Below are 21820 nucleotides of genomic sequence, written 5' to 3'. Positions count from 1 at the left end.
TATGAGCCTGAGACTACGATGACTTCCCCTCACTCGTGTGTTTGTCTCGTCCCGCAGAACAAAGCAGGGCGGTGTCTGAGCCGCAAGACGCTGCACCGCCGCCTGCCGTGTCTCACGTGGCTGAGGAGCTACAACGCCGAGTGCCTGCTGGGGGACCTGGTGGCGGGCTTTACGGTGGGCCTCATGATCATCCCGCAGGCCCTGGCGTATGGCATCGTGGCGGGCCTTAGCCCCAGCGTGAGTATACACCGTTTTTTTTTACCATGGTCTTTCTAAAATAACCTGTCCTGACTGAACTAACCCAACCCAACCCAACCCAACCGAAGCTAATCCAACCTAACCCAACTTAACTTAACCAACCCTTCCAACCTAACCTAACCTAACCTAACCTAACCTAACCAAACCTAGCCAGACTTAAACTAATCTAACCTTACCCGACTCAACTCATCTCAACTCAATTCAACCCATCCCGACTTAAGCCAACCCAACACAGTCTGACTCACTCAACCCAACCCAACCCAATCCAACACAACACAACGCAACCCAACCAAGCTCAGCAAAACCCAACCCAACCTAACATTACCCACCGCACACACACACTGTCTGGTAACGTAGTCCACATTGTTCTATTTGTAAAAAAAAATGTATTTCTGTGCATTCTTGTGTTCTTTTCTCGTGTTAGATTTTTTTTTTGCCGGTGTGTGTGTGTGTGTGTGTGTGTGTGTGTGTGTGTGTGTGTGTGTGTGTGTGTGTGTGTGTGTGTGTGTGTGTGTGTTAATGGAACAGTTTCTGACACACACTTACTCAGGAATTTTACACACACACACACACACACACACACACACACACACACACACACACACACACACACACACACACACACACACACACGTGACGTAAGTATGTTCACACGTATGTTTCAGTTAAGATCCACTCACACCTGTCTGTCCACACGACAATCACGCTTATATTTCTCTCTCTCTCTCTCTCTCTCTCTCTCTCTCTCTCTCTCTCTCTCTCTCTCTCTCTCTCTCTCTCTCTCTCTCTCTCTGAGAGTGCTTTTCTGGTTAACTTTGCATGTAAAAAGCTCAAACTATTAACTTAACATCGACGAGGAGGAGGAGGAGGAGGAGGAGGAAGGAAAGACTTTAAGGAACAAATGAAAAGAGAATAATTATGGAGGTAAGAAGTCGAGTCAGATTTAAATGTAATCGTAAGATCTGAAGTTGAGAAGAAAGTAAGAAAGGAAGGAAGTAAGTAAGTAAGGAAGGAAAGGAAGAAAGAAGACAGAAGGGAATGGACACACACACACACACACACACACACACACACACACACACACACACACACACACGAACAGGTAGGTGATAGCAGCAAGTAGTGTTCTCTATATCAAGTGAAGGCAAGGCTGGATACACACAGATACGAAGATGAGACCTCGGGGGTGTTGCTCAAGTCTTGCACACTACGAGCTAGGCAAATACGGCTTGGTAAATAGACACGTGCAGAGAAGTAGACAGAAAAACAGAAAAGCAGAGAGAGAGAGAGAGAGAGAGAGAGAGAGAGAGAGAGAGAGAGAGAGAGAGAGAGAGAGAGAGAGGAAATACAAAGACACAGAGACAGAAGCCAAGAGACATAGGGACACAGAGAATCAGGAATAAAATTAAAAGCAAAGACAAAGATTAATTACTGTGCGGTGGTGGTGGTGGTGGTTGGGTACGACTATGAAGGATCCCTTTATCTCTCCGCGACCTTCGCCATCCAAGGACATGACTGAGATGACGATGTTGTACGAGGGAGGGGGAGGAAGGGAGGGAAGAGGGAAGGGCGGTGTTTAAAGGTCCTGATGAACTAAATGTTTGTGGAGATTAGATTTACGTGTGTGTGGGGGGGTGGGTTGATGAGTGAAAGGATAGTTGATGATGGATAGTGGATGGATCGATTAATAAGAAAGGGTAGATAGAAGAAAGGATAGATAAATGAGGAACGGTAACTATTAAAGATGGATTGATAATTAGATATGGATGGACGGATAAATAAATAGGAAAAAATAGATGGATGGATAGATAGACAGAGAAGAGGAGGAACATCAGGGATGTCTTAGAAAAGATAGCTAGATGGGTTAATGAATACGTAGATAGATTGATAGTTAGATGGATGGATGGATGGATGGATGGATAAATAGGAAAAGATAGATAGATAGCTGGAAGGGTATTATATAGGTAAATTAGCATATGAAAGAAAGAAAATAAGACCAGAAAGAAAAAAATAATGTATGAAAATTAAATTAGCAATTAATTCATTCATTAAAGTACATAAATATGTATATGAAAAAGTGAATATAATCAGAGAAATTACTAACGAATTAAAAAAAAAACGAAATAAATAATAGACAAATATATGAAAATTAAATATAGTAACTTCTTATTTCATTTGCAATATGTAACATCATCCAGAAAACTGAAAACCATTAAAAGCATAAAAAGAAAAAGAAAAAATACGATAGTAAATATGTGAATAGATAGACACGACAAAAAATACACAAAATCATCCTATCACATCTACATTCTACAACAACAATTGTGCCAAAAACTGAGGAGCATGAAGAGCATTATAAAACCAGCACTTTCATCCTTATCTCCTTTGTATAACCGGGGTATCTTGGAGAAAGGAGACACGATAATCTAAGCTTCGTTCGTCCTCTCACGACGCTCTCCCTCCACCACCACCACCACCACCACAACCACCACCACTGCTAATCTACCCAGCATATTGTAGCCTAGAATATTGAGGGTAGTTTTTTAAATTTCCCCTCGCAACACCTTTCGTTCCCATACCTTCACCAAAGCCTTGTATTATCATCACCCCACGCGTCACAGTCTCTCTCTCTCTCTCTCTCTCTCTCTCTCTCTCTCTCTCTCTCTCTCTCTCTCTCTCTCTCTCTCTCTCTCTCTCTCTCTCTCTCTCTCTCTAGAGTAACAAAGATTATATCAATCCTAGGAAACAAATCATATGAAGAACGTCTTAAAGAATCAAATCTATTCCCATTAACACAAAGAAGACTAAGAGGCGACTTAATACAGGTGTTTAAAATCATCAAAGGCATTGATAAGAAGGACTACAGTAAATATTTCACGATAGATTCTTCAAATTGTACGAAAGGAAACGGTTGCAAAATTGTTGTTAAATCCTTCAACTCTCATGACTAATTTTTTTTCCACCGTGTAGTTAATCTATGGAATGGGCTTCTTCTAGACGAGATAGATTACAACACCGTAGGGACTTAAAAGCCGTCTTGATTTTTTTTTTTTTCCCTCCAATCCGCGGCTAACAGCATTTATTTGTTAGAGACTAACCTCCTTGCCTCCAGGAAATGGGGCTTCTCATTTCACCCATTTTCATTCTTTCCTATAAAATTTCCTTCGAGTTTTCCCTTCTCCAACCCCGTAAGGTATTATTTCCGACTGTTTCTTGTACGGCTTATGCTGGAGGGAGTGGATGGTGAGGAGAGAGCCTTCTGCTTTGTTGTTCTTATCTTCTATCACCTTAGTAATCCTAGGTCTGGTCGCCTCGTGAGGACTGCAAGGTCTGTTGTGGCCTGTGTTTCAATGTAACTCTCTCTCTCTCTCTCTCTCTCTCTCTCTCTCTCTCTCTCTCTCTCTCTCTCTCTCTCTCTCTCTCTCTCTCTCTCCCCTTAACTTGTAATCCACCCATTTCGTTTATGATTTTCTTTTTTTTACTTAAGCTGCCTATTACTTCCTCCTCCTCCTCCTCCTCCTCCTCCTCCTCCTCCTTCTCGCTCGGAAAGGTGTTAATAATGACAACAATGATTACGAAAATAATGTAATATAATCGGTGCTCAAATATAATTGATACATTTAATCAATGTGCAGATATTGGGTGACTTTTACCGTTGCAAATGGTATCAAACTATTGGAAAACAACAAAAAGGGCGCACCGTAGCGTAATGAAAGTCTGATATGTCTCTGTACGAGTATGTAACCGTTTGCTCTCTCTCTCTCTCTCTCTCTCTCTCTCTCTCTCTCTCTCTCTCTCTCTCTCTCTCTCTCTCTCTCTCACATTGTATTTACCTATTTTTTTATATATCTTTACACTTTTTTTTATATTTTTTTTTACAGATATGAGTCAAGTTTGCTATGTTCCAGTGTGTTTGTGTGTAAATGGCTAGGTGAATATTTTTATGATTTTTTTTACAGGTATGAGTCAAATTTGCTATGTTCCAGTGTGTGTGTGTGTGTGTGTGTGTGTGTGTGTGTGTGTGTGCTTGCGTGCTTGCGTGCGCGCGCGCACAAATGGCTGGCTGGCAGGTCATAGTGTTTACTGAGCAGAGATGATGATCCCTGTCAATACACTATCTCGTTCATGTCTTGTCAGGGTCGCCCATCCTCTTGCCTGCTGGAAGGGACACACACACACACACACACACACACACATGGTTACATACCTTCATCTTTTAAAATTGTCATCAAAACAAACGCCTCAAGTTTAATTAACAACGAAATAATGGAGAGAGAGAGAGAGAGAGAGAGAGAGAGAGAGAGAGAGAGAGAGAGAGAGAGAGAGAGAAGGTAGCATATTTTAGCAAGTTGATACTTCAAGATTGCGTGACACAAAAAAAAAAAAAAATGAAAAGAATGAAAAAAGGGAAAAAGAAAACCATTATAATGAACAAAGACAAAAAGAAAACCCACAAAAGAAGAACCTTACTCGTTTCATATAGATATATACATACATACATACATACGCACATACATATAAAAAAAAAGCCCAGAATATATTTTACGAACAATGCCGACCCTTGCCTGAGCTTACAAACATCCCCTCCTCCCCTTCCTCTTCCCTTCCCCTCCCCCCATTCCTGGACCGTGACATGAAGCAGGGGGTAATGTGCTCCCCTTCCCCCTTTCACCTCTCCCTGCCCCTTGCATGCCGCCACGCCACCCAGGAAAGGGGCGGAAAGAATGCCAGTAGTTTGGCTGAAGAAGTTACGACTTGCCCTGTGCATTTAGACATTATGGGCGAGGGCGCCGAGGGCAGGCAGGATTATGCACGAAATTTTTGACCTGGCTGTTTTCGTATGGTGGGATAGACTCTGGGATAGGATAGGGGATTTTTTTAACATGCAGGTAGTAATAGGATAGGATAGACTTTTCGATAGGCTTTGAAATAGACTATGTGATAGACTATAGACTGTGATAGGCTATGTGGAATCTTTTGATCTGGATGTTGCAATAGGCTAAGATAGACTGGGATAGGCTATAGGGAAGACCGAAATATACTTCTGGAGATAGGCTATAGCTAAGTTGTAGGGATTGTAGAGTAAAAGAAGACATATTGTTACATAGAAAAGAAGGAAAATAAAAAGAAAACATGTAATATTTTTCCTTCTTTTTCTCTTCTTTTTCGCGATTAGACGAATTGAAGATAATATTTTTTTTCCGTTGAGATCGAGGAAACTGCAGAGAGAGAGAGAGAGAGAGAGAGAGAGAGAGAGAGAGAGAGAGAGAGAGAGAGAGAGAGAGAGAGAGAGAGAGAGAGAGTAAATCCCTACAGTTATACACCACAGTAGAATACAAAACCACACCGTCTCACCTCCACCACCACCACTACAAACACAACAAAACACATATCCACGCAGTCTACCCGTTCATAACCACTCCTCTCCCTTCTGCAGGATGGTCTGTACTCGGCCTTCATCCCGTGCTTCGTGTACTTCCTGTTGGGGTCCACCATGGAGATGAACATCGGGCCCACGGCGATCATGGCCCTGATGACCCAGCAATACACCAGCAGCGGCGGGTCAGCATACGCCGTGCTCCTCTGCTTCACCTCAGGCATCATAGAATTTGTGGCTGGCATCATCAACCTTGGTGTGTGTGTGTGTGTGTGTGTGTTCTTATCCTGTTCATTATTATACGTTTTTTTTTTTTTCGTTTTCTTCTTTTTCTTCTTAATATGACCGCAATGTTGCCGCGCTTTCCTTTTTCTTTTTTTTATCAATTTTGTTTTACTTTCTTCTTATTTTTTCTTCTTCTTCTTATTATTATTATTATTATTATTATTGTTATTATTATTATTATTATTATTATTATTATTATTATTATTATTATTATTATTATTACTATTATTCATAAACACCTGGGTTTTTTCAGACCGATTTTTTTTTTTTTCGTTTTGTAACAAAAAAAATAATGATACAATAACTCTCTCTCTCTCTCTCTCTCTCTCTCTCTCTCTCTCTCTCTCTCTCTCTCTCTCTCTCTCTCTCTCTCTCTCTCTCTCTCTCTCTCTCTCTAGATGTCCATGCAAACAACTGTTTTAATACCGGAACTTATGGAAATTATTAAACGGAGAAGAAAAGAACGCAGAAAAAGATGGGAAGAAAAAAATAGAGGAAAGGTGAAAAACTAAACGTTATACCTTACGATCTTTCAGACTTAATAATACAGTAAAATCCCTCTTATCCGGCATTCGAGTATCCGGCAGCTTCAAGTATCCGGCACATTTTTCCCCGAGCCTTAAAATCAATAAAAAATCAATGTGTACTCATAAAATCGATTAAAATTCCCGCGCGAGGCATACTTTGTCCCTTCGCCACCAGAGCGCACTGCTTTGCGCCATCCGCAGCCCACTGCACTGTGTTTACTCAGTGACTCAGTCCCGCGTGTGCACTGTTTATCGCCTGACGCCTTCATCATGCCTAAAGTTGTAGAAAAGAGGAAGCGTGTTGTGCTTACACTTAAGCAGCTGATCAGATCAGCTGCTGATTAAGATCAGCTGATCTTTGTTATGGTAAGATGCGTGAGTGTTGGGTGGTGATTGCGGACATAATTTCACTTCTATTCAAGTATCCGGCAATATTCAAGTATCCGGCATGTCGGCGGTCCCGTTGATGCCGGATAAGAGGGATTTTACTGTAAACATTCGTAAAATTTAGGTCAGAGTCACGGAAAATACGACCGTGGCTAATAATATTAATAAAAAAATAAAAAAAATAATAATAATAAAACAAATGTTGAAAAAAAATAATACAAGAGTTCAATAATAATGAAAACATAAAGCAAAATACAGAAGATAAAACGTGAAACTTGAACAGCGAATAAAAAAAATAAAAAATAAATAAAAACTTTAGCCATCCAATGCTAGACAGGTTTTTTTTCTCATCATCAACTACAGCTTTGAGTCACAATTTTGTACTCCGTCTCTTCAGTGGTTATGTAACCTAGAAAAAAGAAAAAATAACTTCCATTCTTCTTTTTCACAATCTTTGAATAATAGGAAAGGACTTCCATAGCAGCGAAAGAGTTAACTTTACATTCTTTCAAACAGTAACAAAGGAAGTTAATTGTATTACATCGGCACTATTATAAATTGTTCCTCGTCCTTCTGCGTAGTAATGTCAGTATTCTTTCATGTTTTCAGTTGCATCCGTGTGTGAGGAACAGTTTTTTTTTTTTTTTTTTTTTTTAAGAATTCCCGGTAATTGCATTTCTCCGCACTAATAAAATTCTATGGCTCCTGGAACATTTCAGTTCGTGTATGTGTGTGTGTGTGTGTGTGTGTGTGTGTGTGTGTGTGTGTGTGTGTGTGTGTGTGTGTGGTTCGTCACATTTCAAAGTTTCTTGTCAAAATGTTCAGTATCTCTCATTTTCCTTGTCTTTCCGTATTCACGCGGTATTGTAAGTTGCCAAGGCTATCACTGATTCTCATAAGTTATCAGCAGTGATATTACGTTATATTCTTCCTTAATTTATCAACAAAGACATCAGCTGGGTTTTTCTTTTTTTTTCTTTTTTTCCTTTTTTTTCTTACACTATTTTCTTCGTATCTCAAGTGTCCCTGGCTTTCGGTGGTTCCCATAATTTATCAGCGAGGTTATTAGGTTATATTCCCTTAATTTATCAACTAGGAGCATAAGTTTTCCCTTCATTTCGTTTCTTCTCACTTTCGGTCCCAAAGTAAGAGTGGAGATTGCTTATCGATCGCTAGCCGGCCTTCATCTGCCGCAGGGAAGTAAAACACAAAATATATGAGGAAATAGGAAGTTCTCTTTAGCGGGAGGAGTCCAAATGAAAAGGGAACGCGGGGAAGCTATACACGTGGGCTTAACTTGTATCGAATTCCTAAAGGTGTAACAGGACGTAGTATAGAAAATCCTTCACTCATTCCCCGCTAGCCTCACCGTCACACCACCTTCGTCATCATCATCATCATGATCCCATTTTACTCCAGCCTTCCAATCACGTCTACTAATTCTATTATAGGGCTTGCCATGTTCCTCTCTCTCTCTCTCTCTCTCTCTCTCTCTCTCTCTCTCTCTCTCTCTCTCTTCTCTCTCTCTCTCTCTCTCTCTCTCTCTCTCTCTCTCATACTATAGGTAGTGTATTATAGTGAAACCAAACCGCCTAGTGAGGACTTGAAGATCTGCCGCTGTTTGAAATCCTTTGTACTTAACGTATATTTATATTATTTATTTTTATTATTATTATTTTATTTTATTTTTTTTTTCGTGTCGGTATCTTCCCAATCTTCCTCTTTATCTTGAAGTTATGTTGTTGTTTGAAATCTCCTATAAACCCTTGTAATACGTGCATTATCCTAGTTTTTATTTATTTTTTCAAGTAGAAGGCGTTTTGCTATCCGAAATCGCTGTTAATGTTAGCATTATTACCATTATCTTTCACTGCAACATTCTTCATATTAACATATGTGTCTGAATCCCTCTTGCAGTTCGTATATCCTCATCTTCTTACAGCTTTTCTAATCAACTTGAAGACCTATTGCTGTCCGAGGCCCTCATGTAATTCGTGTCCTCATCTTGCAGGCTTCCTCATCAACTTCATCTCCCAGCCTGTCATTAGTGGCTTCACCTCCGCCGCTGCTATCACCATTGCGTCCTCGCAGCTCAAGGCGCTCTTCGGCCTCTCCCTGAAGACCAAGGGCCTCGTGGACATCTGGGTCAAGGTCTTCTCTAACATTAAGGACTTCAGGTGGCAGGACCTCACGTTGGGCCTTGTGTGCATCGTCCTGTTACTACTGCTCAAGGTACTCTCTCTCTCTCTCTCTCTCTCTCTCTCTCTCTCTCTCTCTCTCTCTCTCTCTCTCTCTCTCTCTCTCTCTCTCTCTCTCATATATATATATATATATATATATATATATATATATATATATATATATATATATATATATATATATATATATATATATATATATATATATATATATATTCTCCTACGTATTTAGTTTCAAAACAACGAAAAATCTTAGGAGACTGTTGAAATAACTTTTTTGTGTGGTCTTGGCTAGATCATTTTGCAACCATCCTTGTTCCCTTTTGCTGGTTCATATAACCAGACGGTGAGCGTCTCGATATGTCTCTGTCGCATCATTAGCGTGTCATTTGCCATAAGTCCGTATTATAATGGTCATTTGTCTTACGTTTGTATTATTTTTATCATTTGCCCTTAGTCTGTATTATCCTTGTTTCTCTTGTCATTCATAAACCAGATGATGAATGTTCCAGTATCAGTCGATCATTAGTGTGTCATTTAAAGGGAGAAGTATGTAAGCCTCCCTAATACCAGAGTGAGGGAGAGTGTGGAGTGGGAGGGGCGTGCACCAAGCCCTCCCTAATAGTGCCAGTGAGGGGAAGCGTGACGTCGGGAGGAGCGTACATGTAGTCCCTCGTTCCTAATACCAGAGCGAGGGAGCATTTGGCGTGGAAGGGGCGTGGATGTAACCCTCCCTAATACAAGAGCGAGGGAGCGTGTGGCGTGGGAGGGGCGTGGATGTAACCCTCCCTAATACCAGAGCGAGGCGGCGTGTGGCGTTGGAGGGATGTGGACGTGAGCTGCATGACTTAATTACTTGTCTAGCTCAGGTGGAACTCAATTTTACTGTTGGTCATTTTTACCTTTTTTCTTTTACGTGGGGAGTGCAATGCAACGCAAGATATTTTGTAAATCATCATTATCGTCATCATTTTTTTTTTTCCAGTTTATTATTTGTAAGGCTAAACTTACCTATGGAGTTCAGGGAAATAAAGAAGATTTTAAATCATCATCACCGTTTTATTTTTCAAACTTTTCTTTTACAATTTAACTTATTACATGTAGAGTTCAGGGCAAACACAAAACATCATCATTTCCTTTTAGAAAAGTTCATTGTTTCCCTCCTACCATTTTTTTCTTTTTCACTAACAAACATAATGCACTGTAACAAGAAACATTTCAAATTATTATTCCTTCCAGTATCATGATGTCAATTTAATATTCTGTATATCATTAGGTGATTATTCTAGAATAGGATGTTTTTTTTAGGCCTAGTTTGGTGCTTTGTAACTTTAATTGTCCATCTACTGTGTGCATAATATGTGCTAGCTCTCTCTCTCTCTCTCTCTCTCTCTCTCTCTCTCTCTCTCTCTCTCTCTCTCTCTCTCTCTCTCCTCTCTCTCTCCTCTCTCTCTCTCTCTCTCTCTCTCTCTCTCTCTCTCTCTCTCTCTTCCTCCAAGTCTGGTGGAGGGACAAGTAGTAGGTTTTGCTTGCATAGCCTAAAATAGATGGGGAACCAGCTGAGATGACTGGAAAAAAATCAAATTGAAGAGCTAACTATAATCACTTTTTTTTGTTCCATCCATCCTACGTTGCTTTTCCATTTTTACACCCCCACTCTTGCAGGAGGTGCGGTCTATCCGGTGGCCATGTCTGGACCACAGTAGCCGCGGCTTGGGACAACGGGTGCTCAAGAAGGTGATATTCTACCTTTCAGTGGGACGCAATGCTCTGGTGGTCATCATTGCTTCTGTCATTGCTTACTCCCTGGATGGTGATGACCAGCCCTTCACCATAACAGGTGTGTGAGTGTGGTGGCAGGCACCAAGGGTGGTGGATGGACTGTTGTACACTTGGTGGTGTGCAGTGGGAAGCAGATTGAAGTGGGGAGGTGAAATGTGCATCCCTCTGTTCATCCACCTATCTGTAAATCCTTCTCTCCATCCATTTGTTCTATCCATCCCTCTATTCATCCACTCTTTACCAATCCATCAATCTATTTATCCACTTATTCAGCTTTCACCTCTCTCTCTTTCTACTCATTCACTTATCTATCTTTCTATTCATCCACTTATTCTTCTGCCTATCCACTCATCCATCTGTCCATTCTTCTGTCCATCCACTTGTTTCCTTATCCATTAGTCTGTCCATCCACTCATCCACCCATTCATCTATCCATATCTTGTTGGTCATGTGGAACTAAGCAGCCATTTGTCCATTCCTCTGTCCATCCACTTATTTCTTTATCCATTAGTTGGTCTATCCACTCATTCACCCATCCATTCATCTGTCCCTTGCAGGTCATGTGGAGCCAGGCATCCCCAAAGCCAGTTTGCCTCCCTTCTCCACATTCAACACCAACACCAATGAGACAGTGCCATTCCCGGAGATCATGAACGACATCGGCATTGGGGTGGTGATGGTGCCCTTCATTGCCATCCTGGACCACATTGCCATCGTCAGCGCCTTCGCCAAGGGACGCACCTTCGACGCCACTCAGGAGATCATCACACTAGGCATTGCTAATCTTGTTGGCTCCTTCTTTGGGTGAGGAGTTATGCATGCTGATCTTGAGAACTTCCTTTATTATTTAGAGGGTTTAATTTACTTTGCTTGTCTTTTTCTTGTCTGTATTATTTTTTCTTTATTTTTGTCTTGTATTTCATCTCATTTTGTTTTTATGGTATGTAGTTTTTATTAGTTTCCTTTCTTCACTTCATATTTATCTTTTCTTCCCCTCCTGTTTGTTTTCTTCCATTTCCTCCAAACAGGATGCAAAACTAGGAATTAAAGTAGATGTGCACTGGAAGATCAGATTGCAATATATAACAGTTGGAGCAGAAGCATAAAGAAAACCTATGACCAGTTTTGTTCATGCAGTAATCTGATGTATGTTCATCAGATGTACTATACAACCTTGCTTTGTAATGCATCTATTGCCTTAAATGTAAACACAACTGGTAGTGATGCTTGGGTAATATCTTGCACAAAATCTCTTAATATAACTCCATGTTGTAACTCCACTTGAACTGCATCCACAGGTCGATGCCCCACAACTGGTTCCTTGTCTCGGTCAGCTGTCAACCTGAGCAGTGGAGTGAGGACGCCTGCTGGAGGTCTGGTAACAGGAGTGATGGTGCTGCTGGCACTGGCCTTCCTCACCCCAGCTTTCAGGTTAGCCTGTAGTAGCAGGGCAGTCATGGACAAGACCAACAATATTTTTGGGGGGACATGACAGTTATTACAGCTTTTACTCATGCTTATCTATGCTTCCTTAAAGGGGCTACTATGCAAAATATCCCTTTCATACTTATATTTCAATTAAGAGAGAGACAGAGTATAACTTGAGCGTCAGCAGGTACTGTGCCACTCTAAACTTCAATATTTACACATTCATATTAAAGCTTTTATGCCATCATTAATTGATAACAAACACACACTGATAAGTGAGCAGAACAAATCCATGCTTGATGTCACAACTGTGCTATGTGTCATGTTCAATATTATTTCTTCTTAGGTTGTGGTACAGAGCTTGGCTTGTGGCTGAAAGATTGTGATATTGATCCTGGTTTATGGTATTTCCTCAGAGATAGAGGTAGTTCTCCCTCATAATCTTAGGCAGTCCCATATGACCTTGTTGCCTTTCAAGAGGTAGATTTCAAGACACTTATCCTCTAACTTTGGATAATCCATTTGGCTGTTCCCTTTTGGGCTAGCACTTCAGTGTTTTTTTTTTTTTTTCTTTACTTACAGCATAGACCCTTTTATATGAAAAGAAATATAACTTAAATCAATTTAACCTAATTTTCCTTTCTTCTCTCTCTCTCTCTCTCTCTCTTCACAGATACATTCCCAAGTCCACATTAGCAGCAGTGATCATATGTGCAGTGATCCACCTCATTGACTACTCCATTGTCATGCCTCTGTGGCGTAGCAAGAAAATTGACCTGGTGCCATTACTGGTGACCTTCGTAGCCTGTCTCATGTGGGGCCTAGAGTGGGGCATCCTGCTGGGCATTGGCCTCAATCTGTCCCTGTTGCTGTTCTCTATTGCCACGCCCTCGGTGAAGGTTGCCCTTGTCCCTCCAGGGGTGAGCACCATCCTCCACCAAAGGCTCTTAACCTCTCCTTGTTGGTGGAGAAATATTCTCTCTCTCTCTCTCTCTCTCTCTCTCTCTCTCTCTCTCTCTCTCTCTCTCTCTCTCTCTCTCTCTCTCTCTCTCTCTCTCTCTCTCTCTCTCTCTCTCTCTCTCTCTCTCTCTCTCTCTCTCTCTCTCTCTCTCTCTCTCTCTCTCTCTCTTCCAAATTCCTATTTTCAACACTACAATCCTATCACCATCTTGAGCTTTTGTCACATGGGCTCCCTATCTTAGCAAAATGATTAAGAGTTTAGGATTAACTAATATTCTAGGTGTGCATTTTATGTTACAACAAGTCATGATAAGGTCAGTGCTTTGGATCCTGTCACCTTTTTGATGAGTTTTTAAGGAAAATCAGAGCTTGTGAGTTATGAGTTATTTTTTTAGATTTTTCTATAGTACAGGGATTAAACTGAGAACATAACTTAGGATTCTGTCTCTTTTTATATTCAATGGGTTTTCACCACTGACACTAACTGATTTTATCCTCGAGTCCTTTGTTGAACTCATTCCAGAAATCTTCCCTCCTTGATTTTTTTTTTGCTTTTGGTTCCTACACCTTTCTTTTCATTAAGTACATGATTCTAGGCTACACTTTCCATAACTTCACTGTGGTCCAATGTTCATGACTGTGGCCTTACAGAAGCAACACGGTGGATACGTCCTGGTGACTCCAGCACATGGTGTCAGCTACCCAAGCACATCCCATATCAGAGCCACCATCAGGAAGGCCGGGCTCAAACAGGCTGGTGGCTCCCTCCCAGTTGTCATTGACTGCACCTTCATCGACACAGCTGACTACACTTCGGCTAAGGTGTGTGTGTGTGTATTTACCTAGTTGTATTGTACGGAGGGAAGCTATGCTTGTGCTGTCCCATCTTTGTATCTCTTAATGTTTAATGTGGTCTTAAAATCATGTACTGTCGTCACACACACTAGCACTTCATCCAGTTCATTCCATATATTCACTACTCTATGGAGATAAGCTGTTCTTCAAATTTCTTCTATAATTGTCTTTTTATGTTTTCTTCCATGTCCTCTTATATCCCTTGTGTCCCATTTCAGTAAATCTTCCCTATCAGGGACCTCACATTCCTTATGATTCTATAGATAATTAACAAGTCACTTCTTTCTCTTCTTTGTTCTAGTGTTGGCAAATCTGGTCTTGATAGTCCTCATATGCTAATTCAGATAGAGTTGGGGACAATTATGTTGTTGCCCTTTGGATCCTTCCAAGTTTTTTTATTTTCTTTTTTGTACTTGGTGACCACAGTACTGCTGCATATTCTAATCTTGGTCTTATCAGGGTGACTAATATTTTTTTTTATCATTTCTTCATCTTACTTACTGTTTCTCAGTAAGTTGGTTTCACCAACAGTTTTATTTATTTGCTTATCAGTTAACATGTCAGTAATGAATACTCCTAGGTCCTTTTTGAATTTTCTTTTCTTTACTTCTCTTTTTCTCCAAGTTTATATTGCCCTGATATCCTGCGTTTGCTCTTTTCAAACTCAATTATACTGCTCTTCTTAATGTTAAAATCCATTTCCCATTTTTGGCTCCATTCCCAGAGTTTGTCAAGATCTTACTGCAATATTCAGCAGTCATTTTCTGCACCTACTTTTCTCAAATGTTTTGTATCATCAGCAAAGAAACTTATATGACTGTCTATACCCTCATCCATATCAATTATATATAATTGGAACCAATACAGATTCTTTTGGAACTCCACTAATAACTTCTTTCCAAGTGGAACTCTTGTCTCTGATTATCACTCTCATTGTTTTATTGTCTAAAAAGTCTTTCATCCAGTGTAATAGTTTTTCCTTGTATTCCTCTCATGACTTCTAATTTTCTTATTGATTTTCCGTGTGGCATCTTATCAGAAGCTTTCTTGAGATCCAAGAAAACACAATCAGCCCATCAATTTCTTTCTTGAATTATGTCTATTATTCTAGAGTAAATGTCTATTATTCTAGAGTAAAAACATATTAGATTTATGGTGTACAATCTTTCTTATCTAAATCCAAACTGTCTTGGGTTTAGTATGTTGCTTCCCTCTAAATGTCTTATCCATCTATCCTCAATAACTTTGTCACAGATTTTGGCTATGACACTTGTTAGGGATACTGGCCTGTAATTCATTGGGTCTTCTTTATTATCTCCTTTATTCATTGGCACAATGTTAGCCTTCTTCCAGACTCTTGGAATTTTTCCTTCATTAAGAGAGCATTTTATTATATTATATACTTTGTCTGCTAGTTCTCTACATCCCTTTATTATCCAGTTAGCAATTCCATCAGGTCTGTGTGATTTTCTTACATCTAGATTTCTCATTAGTTTCATTATTTCTTGTGTGACTAATATTTTCCTCATAGGAGGTGATCTTTTTATTTGCTCTTCTTCATTTCAGACACTCTCTTGTGAAAACTGCTTGAAAGTGCTCATTCATGACCTCAGCCATTTTTAAGTCTTCATTTTACTCTGTATTACCACAACACAACTTCTCTATTTCATGTTTTTTTTGTGTGTGTTTTTTTTGTTTTTTTTTACATATCTATAGAAGAGTTTTGGGTGGTCTTTACACTAATCAATTATATTCTCATAATTTCTCTTCTCCTCTCTGTATATTTCTACATAGTCATTTCTTGCATTAATATATTTTTGCCACTTCCTTTGGTGTTTCCTTTTCCTCCATCTATTCCATCCTCTATCTCTTCTTTCCTTTGCCTCACCGCACCCTCTATTAAACTACTCTTTTATATTTGCCTTTCCATGCTTTAATCTTGGTACATATTTATCCACTCTTTTATTATAATTTTTTACCACAGTTGTCCATTTTCTTCCACACCCACTTCTTCCATATAAAAATCATCCCAATATGTCTCCCAGAAGTATTTTCTGAGTCCACTAAAGTCTCTTTTACTATATGCTAGTCTCCCTCTCTATGTTTCTCTTTCTTCCTATGTTCATATCTTCCTTTAGTTCTAGTTCTAATAATATATGATCACTTTTTCCAATGGGGTGTTTATACTTAATTTAATTCACAATCTCTGGTTCCTTTGTAAATATTAGGTCTAGTCTTGACTGTTCATCATCATTTCTAAATCTGGTATTATCTTGAACCCACTGTGTCATAGTATGTTCTATAATCATGTTTAGTGAAATATTTCCCCATGAGTTTTTGCCCTCTTCTGTTAACATTTCTTCCCACTGTACTTCCTCACAGTTAAAATCTCCCATAATTACTGACTTGTCTCCTTCTTCCTAGCACTTTGTTTAGTGAGAGTCTTGTATCACTTAGTATCCTGGCATAACCAAGCTCACTACACGACATCGTTTTTGGTGGTACATAGCACACACCAAATTCTCATTTTTCCATATCTTTGTCTTCCACTTTTAATGTAGTCAGTTCAACAGTTTACCCACCTAAGCCAACTTTGATCACTTTTAGATTTTTTCTTGGTCAGTATCATGATTCCACCATCCCGTTTACCATTTCTGTTCTTTAACCAAGTATTCTATTGTCCATCACCAACACTTGTGAGTTGACCACTGAGTTTAGTTTCCATAATCCCCATTATGTCAGGCTTTGACTCTTCTAAATAATCATTAAGTTCAGTAATCCCTGAGGTAACCCTGTTCATATTTGTATATGCCACTTTTAGTTTTTTGCTTCCTCCACCCTTTCTTCCACCATTTCTTTTTTCTCCTGAATGTACCATTTCCACAACCACATGTCTAGTACTTTCCAGTAAAAGTTCTTCTCAATCACTGTTCTTTTCTTATTTTTTTTCTTAGCTTCATTTCTCAGTCTCCTTTCTCTTTCCCTTTCTTCTAAATTCATATCTCTTTTTATCCATATTTCAGAAGTTCTTGCCAGTTTTCCAGCTCTCACTAAGATATCCTCTACTGAAGCTTGAGATCTCATTTTTACTTTTAGCGGGCTTTGTCTTCCTTCACCATATCTCCCAATTCTGTTCACCTCTTCTATTTCTCATTCTAGTCCTTGTTCATCATCCTGGACTGTTGTTATAATCTATTTTGCTAACTCCTTTTCTTCCTCATCTCTTACAAATTTGACAAGCTTTTTTCTCTTTTAATCCAAATATTACAATACATTTCTTATTTTCCACTATGTCTCTCACTAGATCTTCCTTTTCTTTTATTACTTGAATCACTGTACCTTTGCTCTTTTCTTCAATTTGTTTTTTAACTACCTCCCTGAAGCTCACCTTCTCATCTTCACTTTCCTTCTTCCAAGCATTCCTCAGTTCCTCTAACTGGTTTCCACTTACAGCTTCTTTAACAATTCTGTTTTCATTTTCCTTAATTTTTCACTCAGTTCCTTTTCTATTGTGTCACATTTATTCTTCAAAAGAAACATTTTCTGCTTTTATTGACCCAACGCTACTTCCCAACTCCTTTCTCAAGGCTTTGTTTTCTCTCACCGCCACTTTTAACTCTCACTGAGCTCTATGACCATACTTTCTAGTAATATCATTTGCCTTATGGTCATTTTATCCAATAGCACATCATCTCTTTTAAAACCAGAAAAAAATTCTATCTCTTGAGTCTTGCCACTTTTGTTTGCCTTTGGGGTCCTGCCATCTTCTGACCATGATGGTCCCTCTGCCATCGCAGTTTAACTTTTTCTCAACCTTTTCCAAACGCTATGTGTCACATGTCATATTTTTAGTATTTAATTTTATGTGTTTGTTCTGTGTGTCACATGGCTTATGGATTACATGCTTCATGGTTTCTTGTAGGACATATATTACATGTTTTATATTTTATGTGCTTTGTGTGTTGTATGTGTTATGTGGCTCTTTTACTATGTGTTACATTTGTTTTGGCTTTTTTCAGGTGTTTATGTTTCTTGTATTATGTGATTTATTATCACTTATTATGGACTGCAGTATTATGTTTAAGTTAAACTAATGGTGTTTGTGTGTGTGTGTGTGTGTGTGTGTGTGTGTGTGTGTGTGTGTGTGTTGTCTGTATACCTATTTGTTGTGCTCAGGATTTGAGACAAGCTGGTGTTGCCCTGTCTACTTATCTAGTATTGTCCAAACAAGATGCTCCTTGCTTGCACCACCTCCATGTCCAGTAGTATAAAGAGGCAGTAACAGACTAACAGCACCACAGTGGTGAAACTTTAGGCAGTATTGTGGATTGCAGCTATGGTGATGATAGTAATAGTGATATTAAAATATGATAATGATGGTGATGATAATGATGATAATGACATTTTCAGGGCATCAAGGGCATGGTAGAGGACTTCCAGCTGCGTGGACAGACATTGGTGTTCCTGTGCATGAAGCCTCGGGTGCTGCAGACAGTGGCAGCCCTACATGACGGCATCACAGTCTGCTCCAGCTTTGATGCCTTGCCTGAAGCCCTGGCAGGTAAGAGCCAGATTGCTGTGTGATGGCAGGGGAGGGGTGGATTGCTGTATGGTGGCAGGGGAGGGATGGATTGATGTGTGGTGGTAGGGGAGAGATGGAGTGCTGTGCAGTGGTGTAGTGGCAGGTTAGGGCTGGATTGCTGTGTGGTGGCAGGGAAGGGCTGGATTGCTGTGTGGTGGCAGGGAGATTGCTGTATTGCTATGTAGTGGCAGGGAAGGGGTGGACTGCTGTATTGCTGTGTGGTTCAGGGAAGGGGTGGATTGCTGTATTGCTGTGTAGTGGCACGGAAGGGATGGTTTGCTGTATTGCTGTGTGGTGGCAGGTAAGGGGTGGATTGTTGTATTGCTGTGCAGTGGCAGGGAAGGGGTGGATTGCTGTGTTGTGGCAGGTAAGGGGTGGATTGCTGTATTGCTGTGTAGTGGCAGAGAAGGGGTGGATTGCTGTATTGCTGTGTAGTGGCAGGGAAGGGGTGGATTGCTGTATTGCTGTGTAATGGCAGGAAAGGGTTGGATTGCTGTGTTGTGGCAAGACAATCAAGGCTAACAGAAAACCCACATGGTTACTGGTGATCATCTTAGCCTGGCTTGTAAAACATATTGTCAGGGCACAGCACAGTCTTGGAGCTGCTGTGCTCAAACTTCACTCACTGGCTGACCTGATGCCATCCAGGTTACCATCATCAGCTCTTGTAAATATGTAAATGTAATGATTAGTACACTTAGCTTATATGAAAGATCATGTTAATCCTTGAAAGGAAACAATTCTGTTAATGTAACATACTTTTAAATCAAATAAAATTAGCATATATTTAATTTAATGCAAGTTTCAGTTGAACAGAACTATATATCTAATTCAGAATCTTGTGTTACATTGATACTTTATTATAGCATAAATATGTTTGTACCAAACAAGGGTCACAGCATATAATCATCTTGACAGTTTCATAGGAAGCAAACAGGGGCAGCTCTATCAACAGAGGCAATATGAGCCATGAGCCAGCTCTTAGAGAAAACTCATGTTCATTTTCTTGGCAGATGGAGAGACTGAGGTGGGCATAGAGACAGTGAATGGGGACACTCTCCACCCAGCAGGAGACTTGGTTGTATCCACCATGATCTCCACGCCTACCTCAGACACCAGTGACGCAGCCAATCCTCTGCTCACCACCACCACCTTCCTGGACGAGAAGTAGCAGATCTTGACGCCCATCACAAGCACAAATGTATATTCCTTGGCTCTCACAAGCTTATCAGATGGTTCAGGAAGCCATCTAGCCTTTCTTTAACTGGTTGGTAATTCAAGTTTGTAAATTACGTAAGCTTGCTGGCTGCACCAATATCATGCGTACATGGGGTGCATTTGTAAAGATTTAAAAAGTCCACTTGTGCCTGAGATAATGACCTGAGGCTTCCAGCAGTGTGCAGTGTTAGTGGGAGAGTAGAGGTAGATAGGTAATGGTGGTGCAGCACTGGGTTGAGGCCCAGTGAGTGGCAAGGGACACTGGTCTGTGGAGCAGTCATGCAGGTGGAAATGTAATCCTTGATATATGGGCTTTCAGTCAAAATACCTCATGATTAGCATGAATCAGAATTATTAATTTCAGGAGAGATACTAGAATGCAGAATGCAAATGTTCAAATTAGGAAAATATAAAAATGGATGTCCGTAATATTCAATGCATGTAAATAACAAAAGCCAATGTGAAGCATAGCTATTAATACTTATGGAGGCCTTGAATCACTGTTAGATTAGTGTTGATGCTGTACGTGCAGCTTTATAAATTATTAAATATCATGGCACCTCATATTATTGCAAAGGGACAACATAATGACTAAATAACCATCAAGGCAAGAATCACAGTGACAGACTGCAATAATCTCTTCATGGGAAGGTAATGAACCAGAGTGGCAGTGCTGGTCTGCTCTTGACAATACACGTAGTGGGTACAACTTATTGGTGTTGACGGCAGCTGCTTAGGTGAAGGTGTTTTTGTGTAAAAAGATTTTTAAATTCACTTAGATTAAATTTTTCTAGATTTTTTGTAGTATAGTCTGAATATAGAGTAATACATTTGTTTTATGTAGACTTCAGTGTACAGTGTAGATGACTAGTGAATGAATCTGAAACATCTCTAAATTTAGATAATTTTACCTAGATGTTGTCACTGCATAAATCTGCTTTGAAATGTTTCTTCCCACACACACTCTACTTCACTCTGAAGTCACAAACTACATCAGTTCTTCAGTCCGAAGCTAACACTTATAAAATTTTGCAAATCTGCTTTGAAATGTTTCTTCCCACACACACTCTACTTCACTCTGAAGTCACAAACTACATCAGTTCTTCAGTCCGAAGCTAACACTTATAAAATTTTGCACATAGCCTCCTTCAAACTGATGCTCAATTGTCAGTGCACACCAACACATCACATCCACACCACCTTGGACTCTCACACACACTAATGCTAGCTCTGATCTTAGATGTAGACTGTGCATAGTTTTATCAACAGTTGCTTCGAGTGAAATGTCAACTAAAAAAAGACTCTTATAACACCCCACCATTGTGTGTATTGGTGATCACTGTAGTATTATGAGTGAGGTGCCAAAACTCTATTCGTCATCATACGTACCCAAGAAACTTTATTTAACAATGATTTGGGTCACTGTGAGGGACCTACAGCCTTGTGAAATTGTGACGTTCTATGGCTTGTGGAGCAACTACATGTACAGGTGTGTGTGTGTGTGTGTGTGTGTGTGTGTGTGTGTTTACATGGATGTGTGTGTGTGTGTTTGTGTGTTTGTGTGTGTGTTGGGGGAGGGTTCTATGTATATTCCACCCATGAAGATTTCACCAAGAATAATTCATCCCTTGATAAATTCCCCACTATTTAACCTAACCTAATTTATCATGGAGAAGGAATTGTTTAGGAGGAAATTTTGTATGTGGAATATTCATAGGGGAAATTTGCACGAAGGAAAATTTACAATATACTATAATATGTGTGTGTGTGTGTAAGAGAGAGAGAGAGAGAGAGAGAGAGAGAGAGAGAGAGAGATCACGTTTGCACCAGTTACAGTACAAGTGCAGTGTGTTCCCAGCCATTGTTGTGTGACATTGAACCAGTACATTGGTGGCCCAGTGAGGGAAGGGTCACATAGGGATCAGGGAGGGGCTCTGCATGGTGCCAAATGGATTATCATGTT

At 40.0% G+C, this 21820-nt stretch overlaps 1 protein-coding gene across 1 annotated transcript in view; it reads left to right on the top strand.

Annotated features, from left to right (window-relative positions):
• Positions 1-20899, top strand: part of LOC135102546 (sodium-independent sulfate anion transporter-like) — a 92989-nt gene extending 72090 nt beyond the window's left edge. The window contains exons 4-14 of the mRNA XM_064007827.1: positions 58-237; positions 5696-5891; positions 8846-9066; positions 10698-10872; positions 11372-11618; positions 11952-12031; positions 12113-12245; positions 12916-13162; positions 13854-14024; positions 18468-18618; positions 19653-20899. Coding sequence (XP_063863897.1) covers positions 58-237; positions 5696-5891; positions 8846-9066; positions 10698-10872; positions 11372-11618; positions 11952-12031; positions 12113-12245; positions 12916-13162; positions 13854-14024; positions 18468-18618; positions 19653-19810 — 1959 coding nt within the window. The 3' untranslated portion in view covers positions 19811-20899. The remainder of the gene's footprint in view (positions 1-57; positions 238-5695; positions 5892-8845; positions 9067-10697; positions 10873-11371; positions 11619-11951; positions 12032-12112; positions 12246-12915; positions 13163-13853; positions 14025-18467; positions 18619-19652) is intronic.
• Positions 20900-21820: the final 921 nt, after the last annotated feature.

The sequence above is a fragment of the Scylla paramamosain genome, chromosome 8, assembly GCF_035594125.1.
Source record: "Scylla paramamosain isolate STU-SP2022 chromosome 8, ASM3559412v1, whole genome shotgun sequence".
NCBI classification, from domain to species: Eukaryota; Metazoa; Arthropoda; class Malacostraca; order Decapoda; family Portunidae; genus Scylla; species Scylla paramamosain.
Note: the sequence above shows the minus strand (reverse complement) of the source record. Positions and strands in the feature narration are given on the sequence as shown.